This window comes from Sander lucioperca, chromosome 8 (genome assembly GCF_008315115.2).
Source record: "Sander lucioperca isolate FBNREF2018 chromosome 8, SLUC_FBN_1.2, whole genome shotgun sequence".
Taxonomy (NCBI): Eukaryota; Metazoa; Chordata; class Actinopteri; order Perciformes; family Percidae; genus Sander; species Sander lucioperca.
This window is the reverse complement of record NC_050180.1, coordinates 20,678,541-20,699,523: the sequence shown is the minus strand read 5'-3', so window position 1 is coordinate 20,699,523 and position 20,983 is coordinate 20,678,541. Positions and strand designations below refer to the sequence as shown.

At 36.9% G+C, this 20,983-nt stretch overlaps 1 protein-coding gene across 5 annotated transcripts; it reads right to left on the bottom strand.

Annotated features, from left to right (window-relative positions):
• Window positions 1–1,173: 1,173 nt before the first annotated feature.
• Window positions 1,174–17,636, bottom strand: LOC116047812 (muscleblind-like protein 2a). 5 transcript variants are annotated; one of them, XM_031296820.2, is made up of 10 exons: window positions 17,358–17,636; window positions 13,399–13,984; window positions 10,785–10,949; window positions 10,473–10,694; window positions 10,100–10,348; window positions 7,770–7,823; window positions 7,256–7,406; window positions 6,926–6,961; window positions 6,105–6,199; window positions 1,174–4,744 (listed from the first exon to the last, which is right to left on the bottom strand). In XM_031296820.2, the coding sequence occupies exons 2-10, from the start codon at window positions 13,570–13,572 to the stop codon at window positions 4,730–4,732; spliced, it is 1,161 nt and encodes a 386-aa protein (XP_031152680.1). In that variant the 5' UTR covers window positions 13,573–13,984; window positions 17,358–17,636; the 3' UTR covers window positions 1,174–4,729. The 5 variants fall into 5 exon arrangements, with proteins under 5 accessions (XP_031152680.1, XP_031152672.1, XP_031152704.1 ...); XM_031296812.2 differs by lacking the exon at window positions 6,105–6,199; XM_031296844.2 differs by lacking the exon at window positions 7,770–7,823.
• Window positions 17,637–20,983: the final 3,347 nt, after the last annotated feature.

Here is a 20,983-nt window from a genome sequence, read left to right as displayed (position 1 = left end):
AAAAGAATTACGGACCCTCCCTCCTCAGACGGATGTGCGAGCGGTCCAACGGCCAGCCTCCGCTCTCTGTAAACCTCACTTGTGCCCATCGACTGTATGCTTGTGCCTGAATGGGAGCCGCTCGGAGGGAGCCAGTCACATTCAACGGTTGCATTTCCGTTCATGTGTTAAATTTTCCATCATTCGGTTGCCCCAGTGACATCCAAAGAGAGCTCGACCAATCACAGGGGCGGCTCGAGGATGTGTATCCAGGAGGAGGAAAATGCACTGGATGCTGTTGCTATGGTAACGCTGCATTTTGTTGCTGCTGTCCAAATTTAAGAATGTATAAAAGCTACCAAACCATAAAGTCAAGAGATTGAATTATTTATTATTGAGTGATCGGTACCACTGCAGGCTGCATTACCAAGACATTACACCTATTTGCTGAATGGAAAATCATTAAATGTAGCTGCACTGTAACTGTATTTCTGGTCTATTCTATTTGTCATTTTATTTCATTAAATCACATTTTTAAAATCTCATTTTAGTTTATCCTAATTTATTTTATTCTGTTTTTTTTTATAGCACTTTGAATGGGCTGTTTAAAATGTGCTATATAAGATGCTTTGCCCAAAATTCAATTTCAGGAGACAGTCACTTAAAAATACATAAAACTTCCACTTTATGGAACAAGTCTTAAAAACATATTGCTGATTTTCTATTTAAGGGTTTCTCTAATACATTTTAATTGTCTATCCACTAAAAACCAGAATCAACAAAATGTGCAAACCTTTAATTTTAGGGTCTTTATATGACTGGTATTAAAATTATGTAAAAATAAATGCACAGTGGAAAATCAAACAGAGCTCACAGCACGGCATTTACTTGACGTTTATTTATTTGCAATATTAGATTTTACACAATTTTGAATTTACAGGAACAAAACTAGCCACATGAAATGTTTAATTATGCACAAATAAAATAATGTTCACAAGTAAGTTTAAAAAGAAAGGAGGGGCAGTTTATATTCAGGCCAGGATGGAATCAAATGGTATTCGCATATTTCGATCTGTGATATCATTTAACAAGCAATTTAGCCAGTCCTATCAGAACGGTTTTTGGGTTTAATTTACAAACTGTCATTTTGGCTTCAAACTCAAAACTCATGTAGCAATAATTTCAACGAAAAAATTCAGTGAAATGAGTTTTATTTATTAGACAAAATGAAATTCTTAGTTACTGAACAAATACAAACTTAGGAATAGATTAAAGATAAGGCAAAGTTTACAAAAAGCATGTCCTCTCAGTCTGACGGTTGAGAAAGTGCTTTAGTCAGTCAGACCAAACATTCTTACTGTCCACATCTTTTTGACTGGGTGACCCAAATCTCAAACAACCTCCATGTGTGGGTGTATCCATGACATTCAAGCTTTTTGCCAAAAGGTGTAAAACAAACATTTGGCTATATGCCTTTTTATTTGCAGGTAAAATAAATAAGGGAACACATGTCATATATCTAATTACAACCTAAACTTGAAAAGCAAACATATGAAAAGAAAATGAAGGTTCAAACAGCCGCTGAACCATCAACTGCTGACCCCCTGACTGCAGATTCTCTGAGGGTGGATTATATGTTTGCTGCAAGATGTTAACATGCAGTGAAAACCATATAAAACACAAAATTTACATTTCAAAATATATTCTCATGCATTGGATCACTTACAGTGTTTCACCATGGCATAATAAAGTGAAATATCTGACAGTACAATCTAATGTGTTATTGTGAGGAGGAAAAACAAAAGCATCCCCTACAAAAATACAGTTTTTAATCACTGCAACTTCAGATTGCCTCAGCAACACATCAAAACAATTAAATGACAAACTATTATTACACTATTATGAAAGTTACTTTTCATAAAATGTGGCCTGTACAATGCACTTTTGTACATTAAAAGCAATTCTATTGCCTTGCTCATACAAAGGTTTGTTGTCCCTCACAGGTGACAAGGCAGTGACAGGGATGAAATGTTTTAAGCTTTTTTTTTGCTCCAACATTTAAACCCTTGACACAAGACGGCTTATCATAGGCTAATACAACAGATCAAGGCCCTTTGAGGAACCTCCAGCAGAGCTAAAGTCAGTTTAATAAATTACATTCATCATAAAATAGAAGAGAATACAGTTTAAAAGCCTTCTTTTCTAATGTTAAACTAGTAAAATATGCAGTAGTATACTCTAAATATACTCCTTATATTCCAACCAATAATGTGTCAAACTTTTCATAACAAATGAAAAAGAAAATGTGAACAAATGAAGTATCTCTTGGTGGATTGTCAGAGTTAATCACACATAATTGTACACACACATTTTCATAAAAAACAAAAACTTATATCAAATATTGATATTTGCACAAGCTGTTTGCAAAACAAGGAACTAAAACTTACATGAAAATTATTGAAGAGAATGTTACATATATGAGTGAAAACTGTTTTTAACATCTGTTTTGTTTTTTACTTAACCAGACACAATACCCACTCTGTCTGCTGTCAGTTTCAAACAAAAGACGGGTAATTGCATAATGTGGTATCAAGCATACACGACTAAAACTTCACCAAACATCTACCTCCTTAAAAGTATTGTACTGTGCATGAAACTAATTTGGAAACAATTGTCATACATTAATCATCTTAAAATTGAAACACATGAAATTAAGCTTGATATCAACTCTTATACATAGTACACTCACACAAATTTCCTCTGTGAAAATTAATTGAAAGACTTAATGCACTAACGTAGCATTGCAAAACATTTCTCTCTAAATGTGACTTAAGTAGAGTAGATTTAATCGAGTGATTTTTCACACAAAGCCTTTTAAATATGCAGGGATATCCTCATCTGCACAATTCTTTAGGCACTTGTAACATTCAAATAATACAGTACTGACAACTGACTGTAACATTAAGACTGACAGTTCACACACTACTCAATTTATCCCTGATGGGATTACAGGGACTTCAGTTTGAATTTGAGTGGTAGTAATTCTAACACCCTTTACTGAGTCAATGGCTGTGGAGGCTCTTATTAAAAACATGGTTTGCTAAATGTTCATGTTGAACCAGGAGCTGGTTTCATAAAGATATTTTAGACTGGTCTGTAATGTAAGGCCCGTTCTGATTTTGCACATAGATTTCGTTGATGCAAGTTAGACAGTCTTACAAAAATAAAGATAGACTTATGTTAAGCCGAAAACGTGAGTGACCCTACCAGCAGCCAAATTTAGAACTAAGATAATTCCATATTAACTATCAGTGACACCTGTTGACCAGTGTTTCCATGGTAACAATCAGTGACACCTGCTGAGCAGTGTCACCAATCTACAAAAAGGAGGAGAACATGACTCATAATTTATCGGTTTCTAACAATATGGCGGAGCGAGAAATGAGAAGGGGAATCTTCCCAGTACAATGTCCTTATAACTTTTGAATCAGAACATTTTCTGCTAAGCGGATTCCTGTGGTTACGTGGTCAGCCATTAGTCCTACTTAAGATACTTAAGAACTAGACATCTTTGTGCAGCATATTCATTCAAACATCTGAAAACTGACTGATTAGTTTGACCTAAGCCATAGTCAAAGTATATCTTTGTGAAACTGGCTCCAGTGAAAACCACTTCCAGATACATCAGCAAGTCAACCATCACTGTGACCAATAACCCAAATATTTGGGATTTCTTTTAAATTTATAATAAAGAGGGTAAAACCTAAATGTTTGAATCATTGTTGCTTCACTCACTGCCTTCAAGAAAAAAGTATCTGCAGCAAACATTCTGTATATGCAATGCAAAGGCACACCAGGAGGTGGAGCACTGATCCTGTTCTCTGGGGATGACAGGTTATACAATATATATAGATGATCTACCCTCAGAACATTTAAAGGAAACTTTCGTAATTTTTACAATGTAGAATTCAAAGTTCAAAGTTAAAATAAGTGTGTTTTACTAGTTTGTTTGAAATAATTAAAGCTGGCACTAGATAAACAATCATTAATGTGAAAAAACATTTTAGTTTACATAACATATTCAAGAAAGGAAAAATAATTTGTTGCTCAATATGTTGAGGATACAATTTAAACAATATAGGACCCCTTTACACCTGGTCTTAACATGTATTGTTTTCAGATTAGATCTGTCATGCTCATCCCATCCTCTTGTACTATTTACATACTTTTAAACTGTCAGTGAACAACATTTCAGCATGTTTCAATATCAGTTAATATTAGGTGTTACTACTGTACCTGCACTGCCTGTTTTTGTTTGATTTCCATGTGTTTCCTGGTTGGATTTGTTCAGAAAACTTATTTTCCTTTTGAGGCTCCTATATGTGAACTGGAGACACATTGCATTTCAGCTGATTAAGAGGCTAAATGCACCTCTGACCTCTGTCAGAATTGGATTAGGAAATAGAAACCAGGATATTATGCACACTACTGAGGATGCATGTTAATGCAGGTGCAAAGGTGCGTGCATACAATAATCTTCTGTGACACTTATCTAACGCAGTATAATCCTAGTAATTGAGCTATGTAATTTATAATGAGAGATCAAAGTAATGTCTACAACCTTTTCTTCAGTGAGGTTATCAGCATGGAGATTGTTGTAGATAGTGTGTGGTGTTAACAGAATATTTACAGAGCAGCTGTTTGGCGTCTTTAACAGCAGCAACATGGCACGGACTTCTGTTTCTGGTGGTTACTTGAGGATGATCTGTTTCAGGGACAAGAGACAGTCACTTAGTGTTTGCAGACATGTTTTTGTTACATGACAAAAGTGCTCATGAAGAATGATCATTGTGATGGATATACAATTGATAAAATGAAATGAAACAACTACCTTAAACCCCTTAAAATCTTGATATTGGTTGTAATTTCCCCTTAGGTCTTTAACTTTATAAAAAAAAAAACTTGCCACAACTTATGACAGTTTTCATAGCTGTACCATTACATAAAATAGAATATATTGCACAAGTATATTATACATACTTTTATACACATTTCCCCAGAACTCTGCCTATTGTGTAACTTCACTGCAATCTACAGTGTTGTGTAATGCTCAGCTGCACATGCATTTGTAAAGATGTTTTATATTTGTGCATATGACACTACACATGTGGAACAAATGTCTGAACTAAGAAAGGAAGACGGTTAACAAAGTAATTAATATTGTTTTTTTCAAATATTTTACATTGACTCCTCTACAATCTCCAGCCATCAAAACGTCAAATGTTTTAGTCTGTGAGGCTAAAATGACCAAAATATAATGTCTCATGAAGTTTAAATTTAGAAAAAAAAGTTAAAGTGTTTTTATTTTGGCGATTTGACACTGGTCAGAGCAAGTCATTCAGAGAGAGTTTAAGGCATAAGGTGAGTAGTATAGCTGTATCTGTACATGTATTCGTCCAAAACCATTTCGGTACAGGACGGTTGGTATGCAACATTGGTTCAGTATGCCCTGTGACCCAAACCTGTCTAATATTGTCTACTACTTGCACACGCGGAACAGAAATTCTGAATTTTTTAACTTTTTTTTGGCAGTGTACACTACAGTAGCTGTTGTCTATCAGCTGTAGCATGCTACACATACTCACACACAGCTTAACATCTCTACTCCTGAAAGATGTCTCATTACAGTTTCACACATAAAAATGAAACCCCAATTAGGGCAGCATATTTTCACAAATGATAATAATACAATGAATGCAATTATTAACATATTATTACAACCAGTATGGCAAGTACCTAAGCTTTTATTGTAGAGAACATTTTAAACTGCGTATTGAGTAGTGAAATAGACACTGACATGGAACAAAGCAAAAAACATGCAATAAAGAATATATGCAACACCACTATTTGCAGATGGAAGACCTCTAAATAAATGATGTCTGTCATCAGGGAAAGGGGTGAGATGCGGCCTAGTTCAACTAAAGGTCTACAGGTAGATAAAGCTTAATGACAGGCAACGCAAGCAGGACAATGCTATGCTGATGAAGCAACTCCCCTGATATAAAGATGAAGCACTTATTCAGAGCTCAAGGATTTATGACAGAAAGCTTTAAAAAGGAGCAAACCTGATTGGCTGGTGCTGTTGCTGCGTAGGGGACACTTGTGGCGGGAGTAGTTGCTGCAGAGACAGTAGCAGGCGTAGCACTGTACATCATGGGGACTTTTTCAGGAAGGGAACCATGAAAGCAATGAAAAGGGAGGTGGAGCATTATGGTAACCATAGCAATGTTTTTCTATCTCTTGCCAGGCAAATACAATATGACATTAGCAGCAAGCCATCATTGGGTTAGACCAGCAGATGGCATGTGATCACACAGCAAAGCGAGACAGCAGGGGAGAACATAAAAGGAGAGCTGATAAGAGATACAATTAGGAAATCTGTCCATAATTTGACATCCCAAAAGAGGCGGCATGTACCACCAAATATGATCAAAGTTTTTTTGTTTTTTTAAGATATTTCAGTTTTAATAATGTAAAACATTTAAGAGTATAAAAAAACAAGTGAATCTAAGGGATGCTGATCAAATTTCCTAATCCATGGTGTGTGGTACTTCTACAGACAAAATCCCTCAAATTGCTTAAATTAGTATATTCTGTTTGACTACCTGAATTGATGTTTGAGAAAGGATTATTTATATATTACAAGACTTGATTATCAAAACAAACACACAATATATACAAGAAAAGCTCAAATATGGACAGAAAAAAACAATACAATTATCCTTTCGGATCATTTTATGATGTGGTTTTAATGTGGGGCCTGATTGATCAAGACTCAACGGTTTGCTTTCCTGTGCTGGAATAACAAAAAAGCCAGATGAAAGCTTCACTTTTGTTCTCCATTGATATGACACATAGTTTATAAAAGAATAAGGAAGGGACTTACCCATGCTGTTAGCGGGAGCCATGCAGAAGAAAGAACCTGTGTGATTATAAAATGGAAAGAGAAATGTTCAACACTGGCATGAGCCCACATGTGACATCTTTAGTGTAGTAAGCATACACAAATAAGACCCTTGGTCTTTAGACAGTAAAGACTTAACAGATATGTAGATTAAAGTAAAGCAAAATATACTACATCTCAGTTCTTAAGTCAAGTGACAACAAAAGTGTGTATCTAACCCCAGAAACAAAACAATTCAGACACACATGAAATGGAAAAGTGTATGAAATTCCCCACTTTAGCTTTAAATCCACATCTCGTTTAGAAGCTCACCTGTGGGATAAAATGCAGCAGTGGGCTGCTGCAGCTGTGAGTTGGCTAGAGCCTGTTGGTAGTGCAAAAAACTAGGGCTGAGGAGAGAGCTGGCCCAGTTGCTCTTCTCAAAAGCTGGTCTCTTTGGTAGGGGTACACTGTAGGGATAGCCCTGAAAGGAAACAAGAGGAGACATGACACACCAAAACCTTCTCTTCTCTCTGTTCAGCTACGCTTTTTACACTTAATATTTAGTATTTGTTTACAAAAATATGGAAAAACGGCAAACACGACTACACAATAAAGGTGACTGTTTTCACATAGTGGAAAAATCAAGCATGTTTTAGGATTCAAATATGAATGGAATAACCAAAATGTTTAAAACATCTTTCAAATTAAGCACTTAAAGCTACTGATGATGACTGTGTACACAAAGACTATGTGAGACTTGAAGAAGCTTTAAACCACAATGACAAAAATGAAAAGTTGTTACAGTACAATTAATAGCTACAACCCAAGCAAAAGGTGAAAATACCAGGTCTACAGTTGCCTCGAGGGATCGCTTCATTGCTTTGGCAGTCGACTGAGTCTTTTAATAGCAGGCAGCGAGCACATGATGGCAGTGGGCCAATGGGATTCAAGCGTTTAACATACAGGTAACAGCAAGCAGAGGTGCGTCATGGGGGACAGCATTGTGGAAAGGTGAGAAGGGGAAAACAAAAACAAAATAATCTGAATGTAGTATACCACATAAAACACAATATGCATGCACAGTAACCAAAATAACTGATTAAAGGACACACTAACTAAAGACTCCTTCATTAGTAGGTCAACATGTAGTCAATCAATAGCTTTGGCAACAAAGATTTACAATGATAGGCCACAATCTTGTATTTTTTTACACTGTATATTGATCACTATAACATTACTCGATCCGAGTTTGTTAATTGTAATCAAAACACTACCACTACCATGATGCAATCAGTGGTACTATGCACAGTGGTCTTAGGAAGGGATAACAATGTTATGCACATCAAGCACTGAACATTTTATTGTTAAATGAAAAACGACTTGGTTTTATGACATACACAAATAAACAGTTGAAATAACTATGTATGCAATGTCATAAAACACAGAATGTGGAGCTCCATTTACTACATTCACACTCGCTTTTGGTGGAATGTCAGTTGCCTCCTCTACTTGTACCGTACACAGCAAAACATAATTGCTTCTGTGAGCTTAAAATACAACCTACATTTCATTAAACAAAAATATTATGTAAATGTTAAGTAACCATTAAAAATGATGTAAATGAAAAGTGATGTGGATGGTCTATGGAGGGTAAGGAAGCACATTTTACTGAAGCCAGGTGGCATAGGCTTTGGCAAGTGAAAGACCTGAACATGCATTATGTTAAAATAAACTTAACTAAAGTAAGTTAATGTTAAAACTGAAACTAAACCAAGAAACGTTTTTAGATGCAAGAATTGGAAAAGGAAATGGCAGAAATTATGAAGTGGAACTGTCAAGTTGGTCCAGAGTACGTAACAGATGACTTTGCTCTTTTGTGCACTTTTCCATGCAGGCAGTTATTACAAAGCTTAGCCATTATAATGATTCATACTGTATAGCACATAATAAAACTGTTTAAAATGCCATTTCTCAGTTAACTGTAATTTAGCACCGGTTCTGTCTATGGGGTGTCTGGTGCATGTGCTAACAGAAAATATACATCTTTTGATTGGGCCTGTTTAAAGGCACAAGCCTTATAATGTCAGCAAAAAGCATAGTTGTTATATAGTGATAAAAAAATCAAAATGCAAGATGGAACCTGCTATTGCTCTCAATTTGATTGACAGGCATTCTAATACAAGGACTAACCCTTGACAACAACTACCATGATTCTAATCTCATCTTATCCTTCTTTGTAATGTTTTCTGATGTCATGACAGGTCTGTTTATGTCTGTGGCATTTGTAAACAGCATTAAAAACAGGCATATGTATTTAATTATCAGAAAAGAAACAGACAAAGAGCAGATTTTCTATTTATGACTAAAAATCCCTTTAATTTAAATTACAAAGTCTAAGACAGAAGTTTTCAAACTCTGATGTGTGCCGCCCCAGGGGTGCGTGGGAGAGTTAGTGTTTGTGTGTGTGTGTGTGTGTGTGTGTGTGTGTGTGTGTGTGTTGGCGGGGCTGTGTTCTATAAACAACAGGAAGTTATTGTAGTTTGGCCTGCTGATTTTGCTCACAATTTGAGACAAAAAAGGCACTCCTTGTCTGAGTCATGACTTGGTCAACAACAACATAGAAAAAGATGCTCATTAGAACTCAAGAGAAGTGTCTGAAAATCATCCCGTTTTTCAGTTTTCTTCAGTAAAAAATAATCCAGTAAATGTTGTCTGTATATGGGTACACACCCACTAATAGCTAATTCAGCATACTTTTAACGTTGAGTAGTACTTCCTGTTTACAAGCAGTGGGGTGGTGGGTGGTGCGCACTGTCTTGATTTGGTCTGAGGGGGGCACAGTATCAGACTTTGAAAACACCTGATCATAGAAATCACTAATCTGACCTTTATCTTACAGTTTTAACTGAAGGGGGTTTAACAATGACTCAAATTGCTGTTTTCCTGCTTTGTTTAACACTTAGACATCAATTAAATTTTAGGGGCATATACTAATGCCACTAAATTAAATGTGCCATTACAAATGATAGTATATAAATGTATAGCGCTCCACATTCAGTGATGTCATGGCAAACACAATTACACTAAAAACCACCATATTATTGGTAGGATAATGTGTTTTTGTGCAAACTAAAAACACTTTTCATTGGTGAGAAGGATAAGACTCTCTCTTACCATGGCTGCAGCCTGGGCTGCGACGGCTGTGTGATTGACTTGCTGTTGACTGGATTTGATTTTGGCCTGCAATTGTGCAGGCGGGTGAAAATACTTGCACTTCTCCCTGGAGCAGCGGCTCTTGATGTAGTCCATGCAAACAGTGACAGTGTTATCTGTGGTGTCAATCATTGGGCTGTCACTGGGGTGAGCGAAGCGGCAATCTGTCTCCCCTCTTGCACAGTTTCCCCGCTGAAACTCGCGGCACACCTGAGAGGAGCAATTATAAAGACAGTGACAAGAATTCAGCATTTTAGCATGTAGCCAGATTATGTCAACCCACAGAACTAATGCATTTTTTCATGTTAAATCTCCCCTTGTGATGCATGAATACCTCTAGTTTGTCCGAACGCTGCAGCTTCTGTGAGGGAGAAGAAGAAGAAGAAGAGGAGGAGGAGCTCTGGACCGTGACGGGGGGGCTCCCAGAAACAAGAACCTGGGTGCTGGAGAGGTTGTCTGTTGGGATGAGGCTCATTCCATGGCTCAAAGGTGTCATGTATGAACCATAACTAAGACCAGTATTTGTGCCCAGTCCCTGTGTAACATGAAATGTTGGCTATGAGGGAAAATGTTACATATTACAAGTGAGACAAGCACCATAACACATAGAAGTTCATTCTTAATAACTACTGAATGAGGACCTTACCACAGGCTGCATGCTGTGTCCTGGGATCATGAGCTGCATCTGTTGGGCAAGCACAGCTGCTGCTGTCTTTTGCTGGATGAGGTTGTTGCGCCCATTTATCTCTAACTGGGTTTTTAAGTGTGAAGGTGGATGAAGATACTTGCAGTTTTCTCTTGAGCATCGGCCCTGTTTTCAGAGAAAATAAAAAAGGCATAAAGAAACAGATCACATATTCCTATAAATATTGTTATTGTTCCTCATCATAACATTTTACAGTTGTTCTTTGAAACAGTGGCTTTAATTATTGGTCTAAAATGAGATGCAAAGGTCCTCCTCCAGTATAAAAGTCAGATGTGTTCTACACAACTATCCATCACCTCAATCTACACTACAACTGTACTTCCTTGCTACAGAAAGGAAACACCATTTCCCACATTGGCATTGAATGTTAGCTTTGGATGTAGATGATGTGCCAATATAAATGTTATAGACAGAGCTGTAAGGAGCACAGTGGTCCAAAGGGAATCAAATGGTGATTTGCTTTATATTTCAACAGTCTGGTATGGTTATTAAGCTTAAGTATTACTATCTCCTCTTGGACTTTAAAATAAATCTACCAATACAAGTTCTGTCAATCAAACATCTGTATTTTCCTAATGAGAGGTTAGCTTCCCCTGCCCTTCATATTCAAATCAAGTGAAGTAATTTCACATCATTTGCATTTCTCCCAAGAGATTTATGTTATTTATGGTGAATATCCATGTAGGTTTAATGTGTTGTTTAGTGTCATTAGTCTGGATATAGCTCTGAAAAAATCCAGTATTATTGGAAAGTATTCTTTTAATGTCTAATGTTTAATTGTTATACAACTTTCTAGTTTACAGTTGAAACAGCTTGAAAGTATGAAATGAAAGTATGCCTTGCGTAATACAGTAGCATAGAGGCTCATGCGCCACAGCTATGGAGGGTTAAACTGAGGTGAAAGATGAGGAAGCTGAGGCTCCTCTGTCTTGACAGTATCTAGCTGAAGTTGCATTAAGTGATGAATGGGTATGCTTACTTCTCAGCTATATGAGAGGAGCTAGCCACAGGAAACAGCTCAAGTTTGTATATCAACAAGACATTCAACTGCATTAATGGATGTCATGAGATACTAGTTACAATAGCAAAGCATGTGCACATTCTTCTGTGTAATAGTTAACCCTGTTAGAAGCAATTGATCTATTCTATTGATTCACAAATCACATGTCAATAAAATGCAATCAGTGGACAAGTAAGAGAAAAACATCATTTGTTTGGGAAGTACTATTTGGGCAGCTAGCTCTATTTTTTTTTCATAAACAAAGGCTGAGGGTGAGTACCAGCTACTGAGTTAGTACCAGTTGACATTATGCCAGAAGCCATGTCAGTAACAGACATTTGATGACTCCTCGGACAAAAGCCTATTCATGAAGAGGAACTGCGACATCATCACATGACTGCAACAACTGCTAGCTGACACAAACGGTAATTCTAGGTTTCTAAAATATTGTAATTGTAAAATAAAACTAGGCGTGATATCTATTTTAATTTACTCACTTAGTCCCAATAGGAATTTAACATCTCTATTGTGTACAATTGTTCTATTGTTTGCTGTTTATATTTATGAAAATGCACCAAAATGAAGTCCACAATTTAGTTTATGTATATTTTCAAATGGTGATGTCTTGATGTTGATATTTTGTCGGCAAAATTGATGCAGGTCAAATCCATAAATGTTGTTTTAAGATAAAAGGAATACGGTAGCCAGTGTAAGCCTTCGGTCCAAGCCCTTGACCCCTGGGGCACAGAGAAGGCCCTGTCCAGACAAGCTGTGTATAAACTGCCTACAGTAAGGAGATAAGACGATGACTCAACATGTGAATAATCCTGGGGGCAAAGCTGTATTGTGTGGTGATAGTGAATGTGTGAGAGTGGATTAAGGCAGTCTTGGTGTCTCATGTAATCCAACCGGCTGCCAGAAATATATTCTATTATCTAGATTAGATAAGTGATGAGGTGCTCTATTTTTGGAAGTGTCATATTACCTATAGTTTTGACATCTTTCTACATGAAACCAGATGTTGGGGCAGCTTAATATGGGGGGAGGGGGGATTTCACCATTAGGTGGGGTTAAGACTTTAAACTGACAGTAGTAATCAAGGATCATTTCCTTCCTCTATTATTAACACTTACAGGGGAGGAAGAGGAAATAGGAGTAGAAAGAAATATTTGTTTTCATCGCATACTATACAGTACATGTTAGAACATCGCAGTGTAGATAACTATGAATGATATCAGGAATGCTTTTCCAAACTCACACCCCGACTCATGTCATGTTGTTATCATTGGTTAGCTAGGTAGACCTGCATGTTTAACTGTATTTGATGGGAAAGGAGATAGAACCCCAAGAGCACTTTCGAGTAATCCCAAAAACGTTTTAGAAGAGCAAAAATATGTAAAAAAAAAAAAAAATAAAAAAAATAAATGTAAAAATTGTATTTTTGATTTGGTATAATACAATAGAGAAACCATTACCTCAGGGACACCGGTAACAAGTAAATGTTTCATTTCATGAAACATATACCTTTATATGAGGGTGTGCAGTATTTCTTACCTTCAGGGAGTCAAAGCAGGCAACAACTCTCCCATTGTCAACTTGGCAGCTCTTCGGTGGATGAGCAAATTTGCATTCCTCATCACTACGTGAACAGTTTCCTCGCTGAAACTGTCGACAGACTTCCAGAGTTAGCCATTTTGTGTCTCTTACTGAAGACATGTTCAACGCCATTCATAAATTATTTTAAGTCAATCTTATTGTGCCTAATACACCAAAAACTGTAGGTTGGCTCTATGTGCAAAGTCCTCTTTTAAAACAACCTGGTGAGTCCTCCATCAACTGGAGCAGAAAGATCAGATGGCTGGTCAATCACTGAGAAATCACCCATCAAAAAGAAACAACTGCAGATGTATGTTTTTCTGTGACACATTCAAGTGTATATTCCACAAATGATGGTGCCCATAAATATCAGACAAGTGAGGGGAATTTAATTCTCATTCATTCTCAGGTCATTATCTCTGTCCTCTTATATTATGGCTTAGGCGCTGACGTTGTGCAAAGTGGTAGCAGAGGACTTGCAGCTGAGGTATCCTGTGTGGGTGCTTAATTGAGTCTGTAGACGGACCAACTTCAAGCTGGGGATCTGAAAGACAAAAACATGTATATTACAGAATTTGTATCCAAATAAACATTACAATTATGTGTCATTACTCTACAATTTGCACATTTAGAGCTACCATAAACACTGATAGCATCTCATGTACTTTCTTCTATTTACTAGAGACCGTCATCTGTTCTTTAGCAGAGACTAATCGTTTGAATCATTTCTTAAACACAGCTCCAGTCATTCTCTGGTTCCAACTTCTCAAATGTGAGCATTCATGCTTTTGTCTCTTTTATGACACTGTAAACTACTTGGGCTTTTGTATTGCACAAAACAAAACAAAATACAGCAGTATTATAGTTTGTTGCTACCAAAATTAGTGATCTGACCAGATCACTAGATCAATAACACTATGCATGTACTCTGTAGGGGAAGGCATGTTTCCCTCTTGGTAAACGGAACCATTTCCACTAACTATTTTTGTGATTTAGTGGTTTACTCTACAATAACTCCTCATCATGTGTTGATCTCTCTGTCATGTTGCTTTCTTTCTGCCCTGTGTCTGCACAGTGCACACACATCTCAAGATGAACATCTAGATGTATCTTTTGCCAGCCTAATGTTGCTAATGGTAGCTAGTTAACAGATAATACAATGTACAGATGCTCATTATTTCGACGGACCATTCTAAACTTCAGAAATGTTGTGATGGTTGTTGTTGATGCCATATTATGTCTGCACATTCCACAATTTATTTCTCAAGGCCGTACCTCTTCAATAAAAACGTAAGCAAGTTACAAACACAGAGCCAGTTGTGCTAGTCTGGGCCCAGGCTGTGTAGCTGGGTGGTGTCATGGTAATCAATCAATCAATCAATAATAGCAGGCCTATATGAACATTTCCAAAGCTTAAATCCATAGAACCATAAGATGAATGTTATGCTACATTTGTAATACATTTTATTTATCAGTATCCACTACAACAGACTGTCAATTAAAACTAGATTTCATCTTCCACACATACTAGATTTTCATCTATCACACATAGTCTGTACGCTCTCTCTGCTCACTATAACCTATTTTCCATCACACTGTTACTCTCTACTTGCTAATACTGTGGGGCACTTGGTGCCAAATTGCTACCGTCAGATATGCTGACTCTTGGCCCACCAAAGCACATACAGAATAAAAGGAAGACAAAGCTTAAACACACGTCACGTTGGGAGTCAAAGACAGGGCGGTATAGCCAGACCAGCCCATTAACTGGTAAAACACACAGGAAGTTGCTGAGAAGGCAGAAAAAGTGGTTAACTTGAGAGCTGAATAAATATTTACCAGAGTTGAGAGGTTTCTCCACTGAGAGCAAGTTACATTGTCTACAAATGTACAAAGACACAAAAGGCACAGATTTAGAATAAACTCTGCTGTAGTTAACCCAGATCTTCTATATATATATATATAGCAGCCGCTCAGCTTCAATGCATGCTATCCCACAGCATACTGCAGCAAATTCCTCTGGGTGCAAGTCAGGAAACAGAGCACGGAAACCTACCTCTCTCACTTCATGTAGCACTAAAGAACTTCTGTCCCAAACCGAGAATCTTGGTTAGAGACCAACTTTTGAGCAGGTAACTTGGTAATATAATGACGGCAACAACCGCTTTTAACCCCCTCTTTGTCCTACGATTCAGTGACCAAAGATTTTCTCTTCACAACAGTAAAAATTGCCTGTCCAACTCTGGCTGAAGCATTTTCAGCCACCCCCCTTCCTGCCTGCGTGCCAGCCCCCAGGAAGATCCTCCCAGTCAGATATTGGCCAATAGAAAACCAGGAGCTGATGCACTGTTTGTGCACAGCTTGGAGCAAGACACTATTGGCATTTGACCATTTATCCTTTATCTATGAATAAAAGGATAAATAAAATGAATTCTATTAGTTAGAAGTGACTGAATTCAACACTTATAGTATAAACACAAGAAATGATATATCTACTAACACTGAACAAACCTTTTGCCCCAATTAGACCATGTATATAACATGTAGCTCATCAATGAGTGTCCTGAACATACTTTACAAAGTACAATTTCTGTAATAGGCCTAAATCAATTGCATTATTTGGACGTCTGCCATTTCAATTGTGTAATTACAACTGCTTAATAAGCCAGGTTTCAATATTGATACCAGAGTACATCAGAGCTTTTGTATAAAGTGTATAGAGTCCTGCACCATCATATTTACTGTTGTACCATCATTACACTTCTAAAATGTGTGCAATAGAACAAGTGTTAAATGTAAAGTATCATGCAATGTAACTTACCCACCATACAAAATATGGTAATTTTTCATAATACACTTTTGTGTAGCACCTTCACACACATTAAATCAATAATCTCTAATAATAACCCAATAATCCTAATTCAAAATTGTCTGCCTAGATTTAGCAAAAATGCATACATAATTCATTTATTTCCCATGCATACTGACTTCTGATATGTAACTTCTCACACAAAAAGAGTTTCATGTGAAATCGAGCATGATAAATCCCAAGATTGACAAGATAAACTCTCAAAATTGACCACAATTGTTGCTGTGTATAATAGAGACTATTTTTACAGTAAAATATATTGAGTTCATGACATGATGGTGTGCTGTTTAGCCAGAGCAGTTCATTTAAAACTCTGCCACATCACTACTTTTTAGTACTGATATTTAAACATTATTTTTGGTATTTGTCTAAATTAAGGTGAGAGTCCTGTTGCATAGCTTACATTGTATTTTATGAATGGCATTATTCTTGGTGATACATTTTTTCCAGTTTGAACAGTAGGTAATATTGCGGACAGATGCTGCCGTATTCAGTTAATTAAAAATGAGAAGATGCACACATGATATTGCACCACTTAGAGGCAGATTAAACACAACTAAGGGCATCTTGCGCGATTGTAATTCTGTTTAAAGCCGTTAGAAAATACTTTAAATTAATTGTGAAGGTTTGTTGTCCATATTTCATGGAAGGGTAAATGTGAATTTCGCTGGTCTGAATATGGATGTCCCGCCCATACCACGTTACAGTAATGTTATATACAGTTGTCTCTCAATTAGCAAGCAGCAGAAAATAGGCTAACGTTACAATACCACGTTACAATGACTGTCACTGACGTTAACGTTGACTGACACTATCGTCTTATTTGTAGTTTGGTACTTCGAGGGGTAGCTAACGTTAGCATGGTTCACGTAGTTAGATTTGCATTCTCATCCTCGGCTACTTTAGCTAGCTAACGTCAATCACACGAATACTTAGCTAGCAAGCTAAAGACACCGCTGTCATTGGGCTAACGGTATAAAGAACATTAACATTAACGTTTATTAGCCTACGTTAGCCACACTGTTAGCTAAGAAGTGCACCTGCTTACCTCATCATCAAGGATGAACCGCTTCCCAGAAGGAAACAGCAATCACGCACCAGCTAGGACAGACGACACTGCAGTCCAAGTGAACTAACGTTAACGAAAACAAGATGGCAAGTGCTCCCAAAATGTCTGTTTAACAACCCATTTAATTATCGCTCTGTTCGTAGAATTATAGCTCGTTGTTTCGACCTCGTTGCTTCATTACTTTACTGTAGCGCTGCACAGATTTAAGCAACAAGCTTTTGACAGCTTACTGTACGATCGTCAGTTTAATTTGATTACGGGGGTTTCCAGGGTTCGCTGAGAAGCCTAAAGACGATCGATAATTGAATATACAACGTTTAAAATAAAGAGCCGCAAACGACATGTTATGTCACAGTTTTAGATGCATTACGTTGATTTTAACGTAATACGTGTTTGGCAAAAAGAGGTAATTCTATAACTTATATCTCCGATGATCCCCCCTACGACCACAAAGTGGTACGATCCACACGAATGCCAGTAGGCTAAGGGCAAGGGTTTGCTTGTTACCAAGGGAACAACAATAAAACCATGTGAGTTTTTTCTGGATTAGTTTAATGAAAACACGCTTTCACTCACAAATATAAACATCTAATTTACAAGGTATATTATATGAATTTGTAAAAATAGTGTGAGCTCAAAATTCTGCCCAATAATTTGCATTTTTTTCAAAATTAGTAATAAAATAGCCCATTTGTCCTAAATAGTTGTCATATCTATATTTGTATAAGAAATAATGGTAATGAAAGGATTTTTAAGAGTTATAATGAACAACCTTTGACTTGTACAATCAGAATAAGAAGCAAAGCAGTAGCCCTGCCTTTTAGGTCTACTCAAGGTCAAATAAGATGGATGCTAACCCAAATACAATCAGTCAGGGAGGGTGAGAGGGAGGGAGACAGAGAAGGGAGGAAGATTTTGCTATTATATGATTATTATGATATTTCTGCAATAAAGAACAAAAATAACTTTCTGTCAGTGCCACTTACATGGAGACATTCTATGCTCTCTGGTTTGTGCTGGACATTACAAAGTAAGCCTATAGTGCCTTAGGTGTATGGCTAGCTATGTTTTCTTGCCATTAATTTTCTAACAAATTGGTTGCATATATTAGGAAAGTATTTATAGAGAGCACCTCCTCCTTGTTCCAGTAGATTTAAAGTGGTATAGAAGATATATAGAATAGAATTTGCCTGAACACATCAGAACATAGAAAAAGATCGGCAGCCTGTAATTTCATACTGTGGCAGTGATGGTTATGCTCCACCGAAAAAGGCAGCAATCTCTGTGTGCTAAGGATGATGTTAGGAGTGCCTCTGCCTTGCTGTGTACCAGAGGAATGTAAAAACATCACAGGAAACATTTGAGTTTGCTTTGCTGAATGCTTTGAGTGACATGTCAATGTTTATTCAGGGGAAAAAAAGCCAAATAAATCAGTCATTTAGAATATGAATTTAGTAATTCAAACAGGTTATGACCTTTGTGTTCAGCACCTGGCATTACATCAAAATTATGCATACACGTTTTTGTTTTTTTTTTTAAATAAAAAAAACGTATAGTGGCAAATGTAATATTTTATCCATACTACATGAAACACACACACACACACACACACACACACACACAAAACACACACACACACACACACACACACACAAAACACACACACACACACACACACACACACACACACACACACAAACATACACACATACACACACACACACACACACACACACTCACACACACACACACACACACACACACACACACACACACACACACACACACACACACACACACACACAAAATGGAGTTATGACTGATTGATTACCTCCCTTTTGTATTCCTCTAGGCTTCTTAAGGCAACAGATGAGATTTATCTGACCTGTCATACTGACAGATCACTTCAACAAACTAAAGATGTGGCATCGAGTGCCACGGGGAAAGGTCACCTTATTGCTCCCTTTGAGGAAAATGTCAGAGTGAGTCAGAGATAAAAACAAAGAGAATGCAGAAATCCATGATTTTATTTCTTTGACCTTAACCCTGTTTGTTGTTCACATAATTTAGCTATTTACACTCCATTTAATATTGCTTGGCATCACTATGGCTTTGATAATTGTCACATTCTGAGTTTATTTCATGTCACATACACTTTCATAAAACTTCAGTTACTGTAAACTAAACTGTGCATTGTCGTTTAACAAGCATTTTCAACATTAACTAGGCTACTGTACATCACTCAGTCACCTACTTTGAATTGGTACCTACTTGGGAAGTCGCTGCTAATAATTTCCTGAAAAGATTGTCATTCAGGAGGAAATGTAGGCCTACTTGTTTTCTATGTACTTGTTATGACACTTCTGATAAAAAACGATATCCACTAAAGATCTCTTTTACAAATAAAACCAAATTTACACTAGTTTTTCTCAGACATATCCAGCTTAAAGTCTCAAATATAAGAACATTGATTGAAAATGAAAATGTAAAGTATTTGTTGTGCTGTACACAGTATACTGTACTTGCGACGCATTTAATTGTTGAGAGCAACACTCCCATCTTGTGGTAAGCAGAACTAATGCTTGTGTTTGAGAAACATACCTTTTTGAATATGAGACAGGCTCATTTCTTCTTACATTCATTATTGTTGCTGTAAAAATGTCTTAAGGAAAACTGGGGGTTTCTTGAGTGTTTATAGGAATTTACAGTCAATAGATCAGGAGACACAAGATAAGCAGCAATTCTATATTTGGCCTGTAGATGTCAGTCTTCACTTAAATATATTTTCATAAATTAACAAACCCAGAGGCATTATGGGGGGCATGGCTGGTTCAGAAACCAAACTGTGAGGTGTTAGTTTTGTGATGCAAGCTATGTCACAATCTGTGCTCACTGAGGGTGTGCACGGTGGGTAAATAGATGACTTGTTGAAATGAGGCTCAATATACTTTCATTTTCAGAGTCTTGCTTATACTGTTCTCTGATCTGACCATCTCTGCTCTAGTTCCAACAGTCCAGCTCAGACTGGTTCAGATGGACTAAATGAATGTAAATATGAACTTTAGTAGAAACAAAGGCAAACCAAATTAACTTTTATTTTGGTTAAAACATTATTTAGTTTCATACCAAGGCTATATTTTGTCTTTTAAGGGGGTATACTGTAATTTGTGCTAACATTATTGTGATTCCATGCTAATTTTACAGTAGATCTGATCTTGTGATATTTTTGTACCTGTTTTATTTCGTTTTGTTATGTTATTTAACAGTACAAACACAGCAACATTCTTGTTTTGTTTCCAGTGTGAAAAAAGTGTTGAATGTAAAATCACTGATGATAATGATGTTGATTCTAAATGTTTTTTAATTACCAGCGTATCAGTATCAGGCACCAGATTTTGTGCTGACTATAAAAGTAAATAGAGCAACTGTCTTCGAGCAATGCTGCGTTTCTTTTTTCAAGTCTTACACACTTCCTACAGTTAAACATCTAAAATAATACAGTTATACCATCTGGGCGGAAATGACTTGCTGCAGTCACTGGTGAAATGCTGAGCCAGCCATCCATACTGTACAACCTGAGGGGAAGCAAAAGTTTTTGTATGTCA

Bases quoted from the DNA above. Each gene is read 5' to 3' on its own strand.
- LOC116047812 (XM_031296812.2), bottom strand. From the start codon at position 13,572: ATGGCGTTGAACATGTCTTCAGTAAGAGACACAAAATGGCTAACTCTG. The intron at 7,824-10,099 runs GTAAGAGAGAGT...TGCTATTAAAAG, and splicing joins CAGCCCAGGCTGCAGCCATG to ACTCAGTCGACTGCCAAAGC. The intron at 7,407-7,769 runs GTATTTTCACCT...GTTTCCTTTCAG, and splicing joins TCGAGGCAACTGTAGACCTG to GGCTATCCCTACAGTGTACC.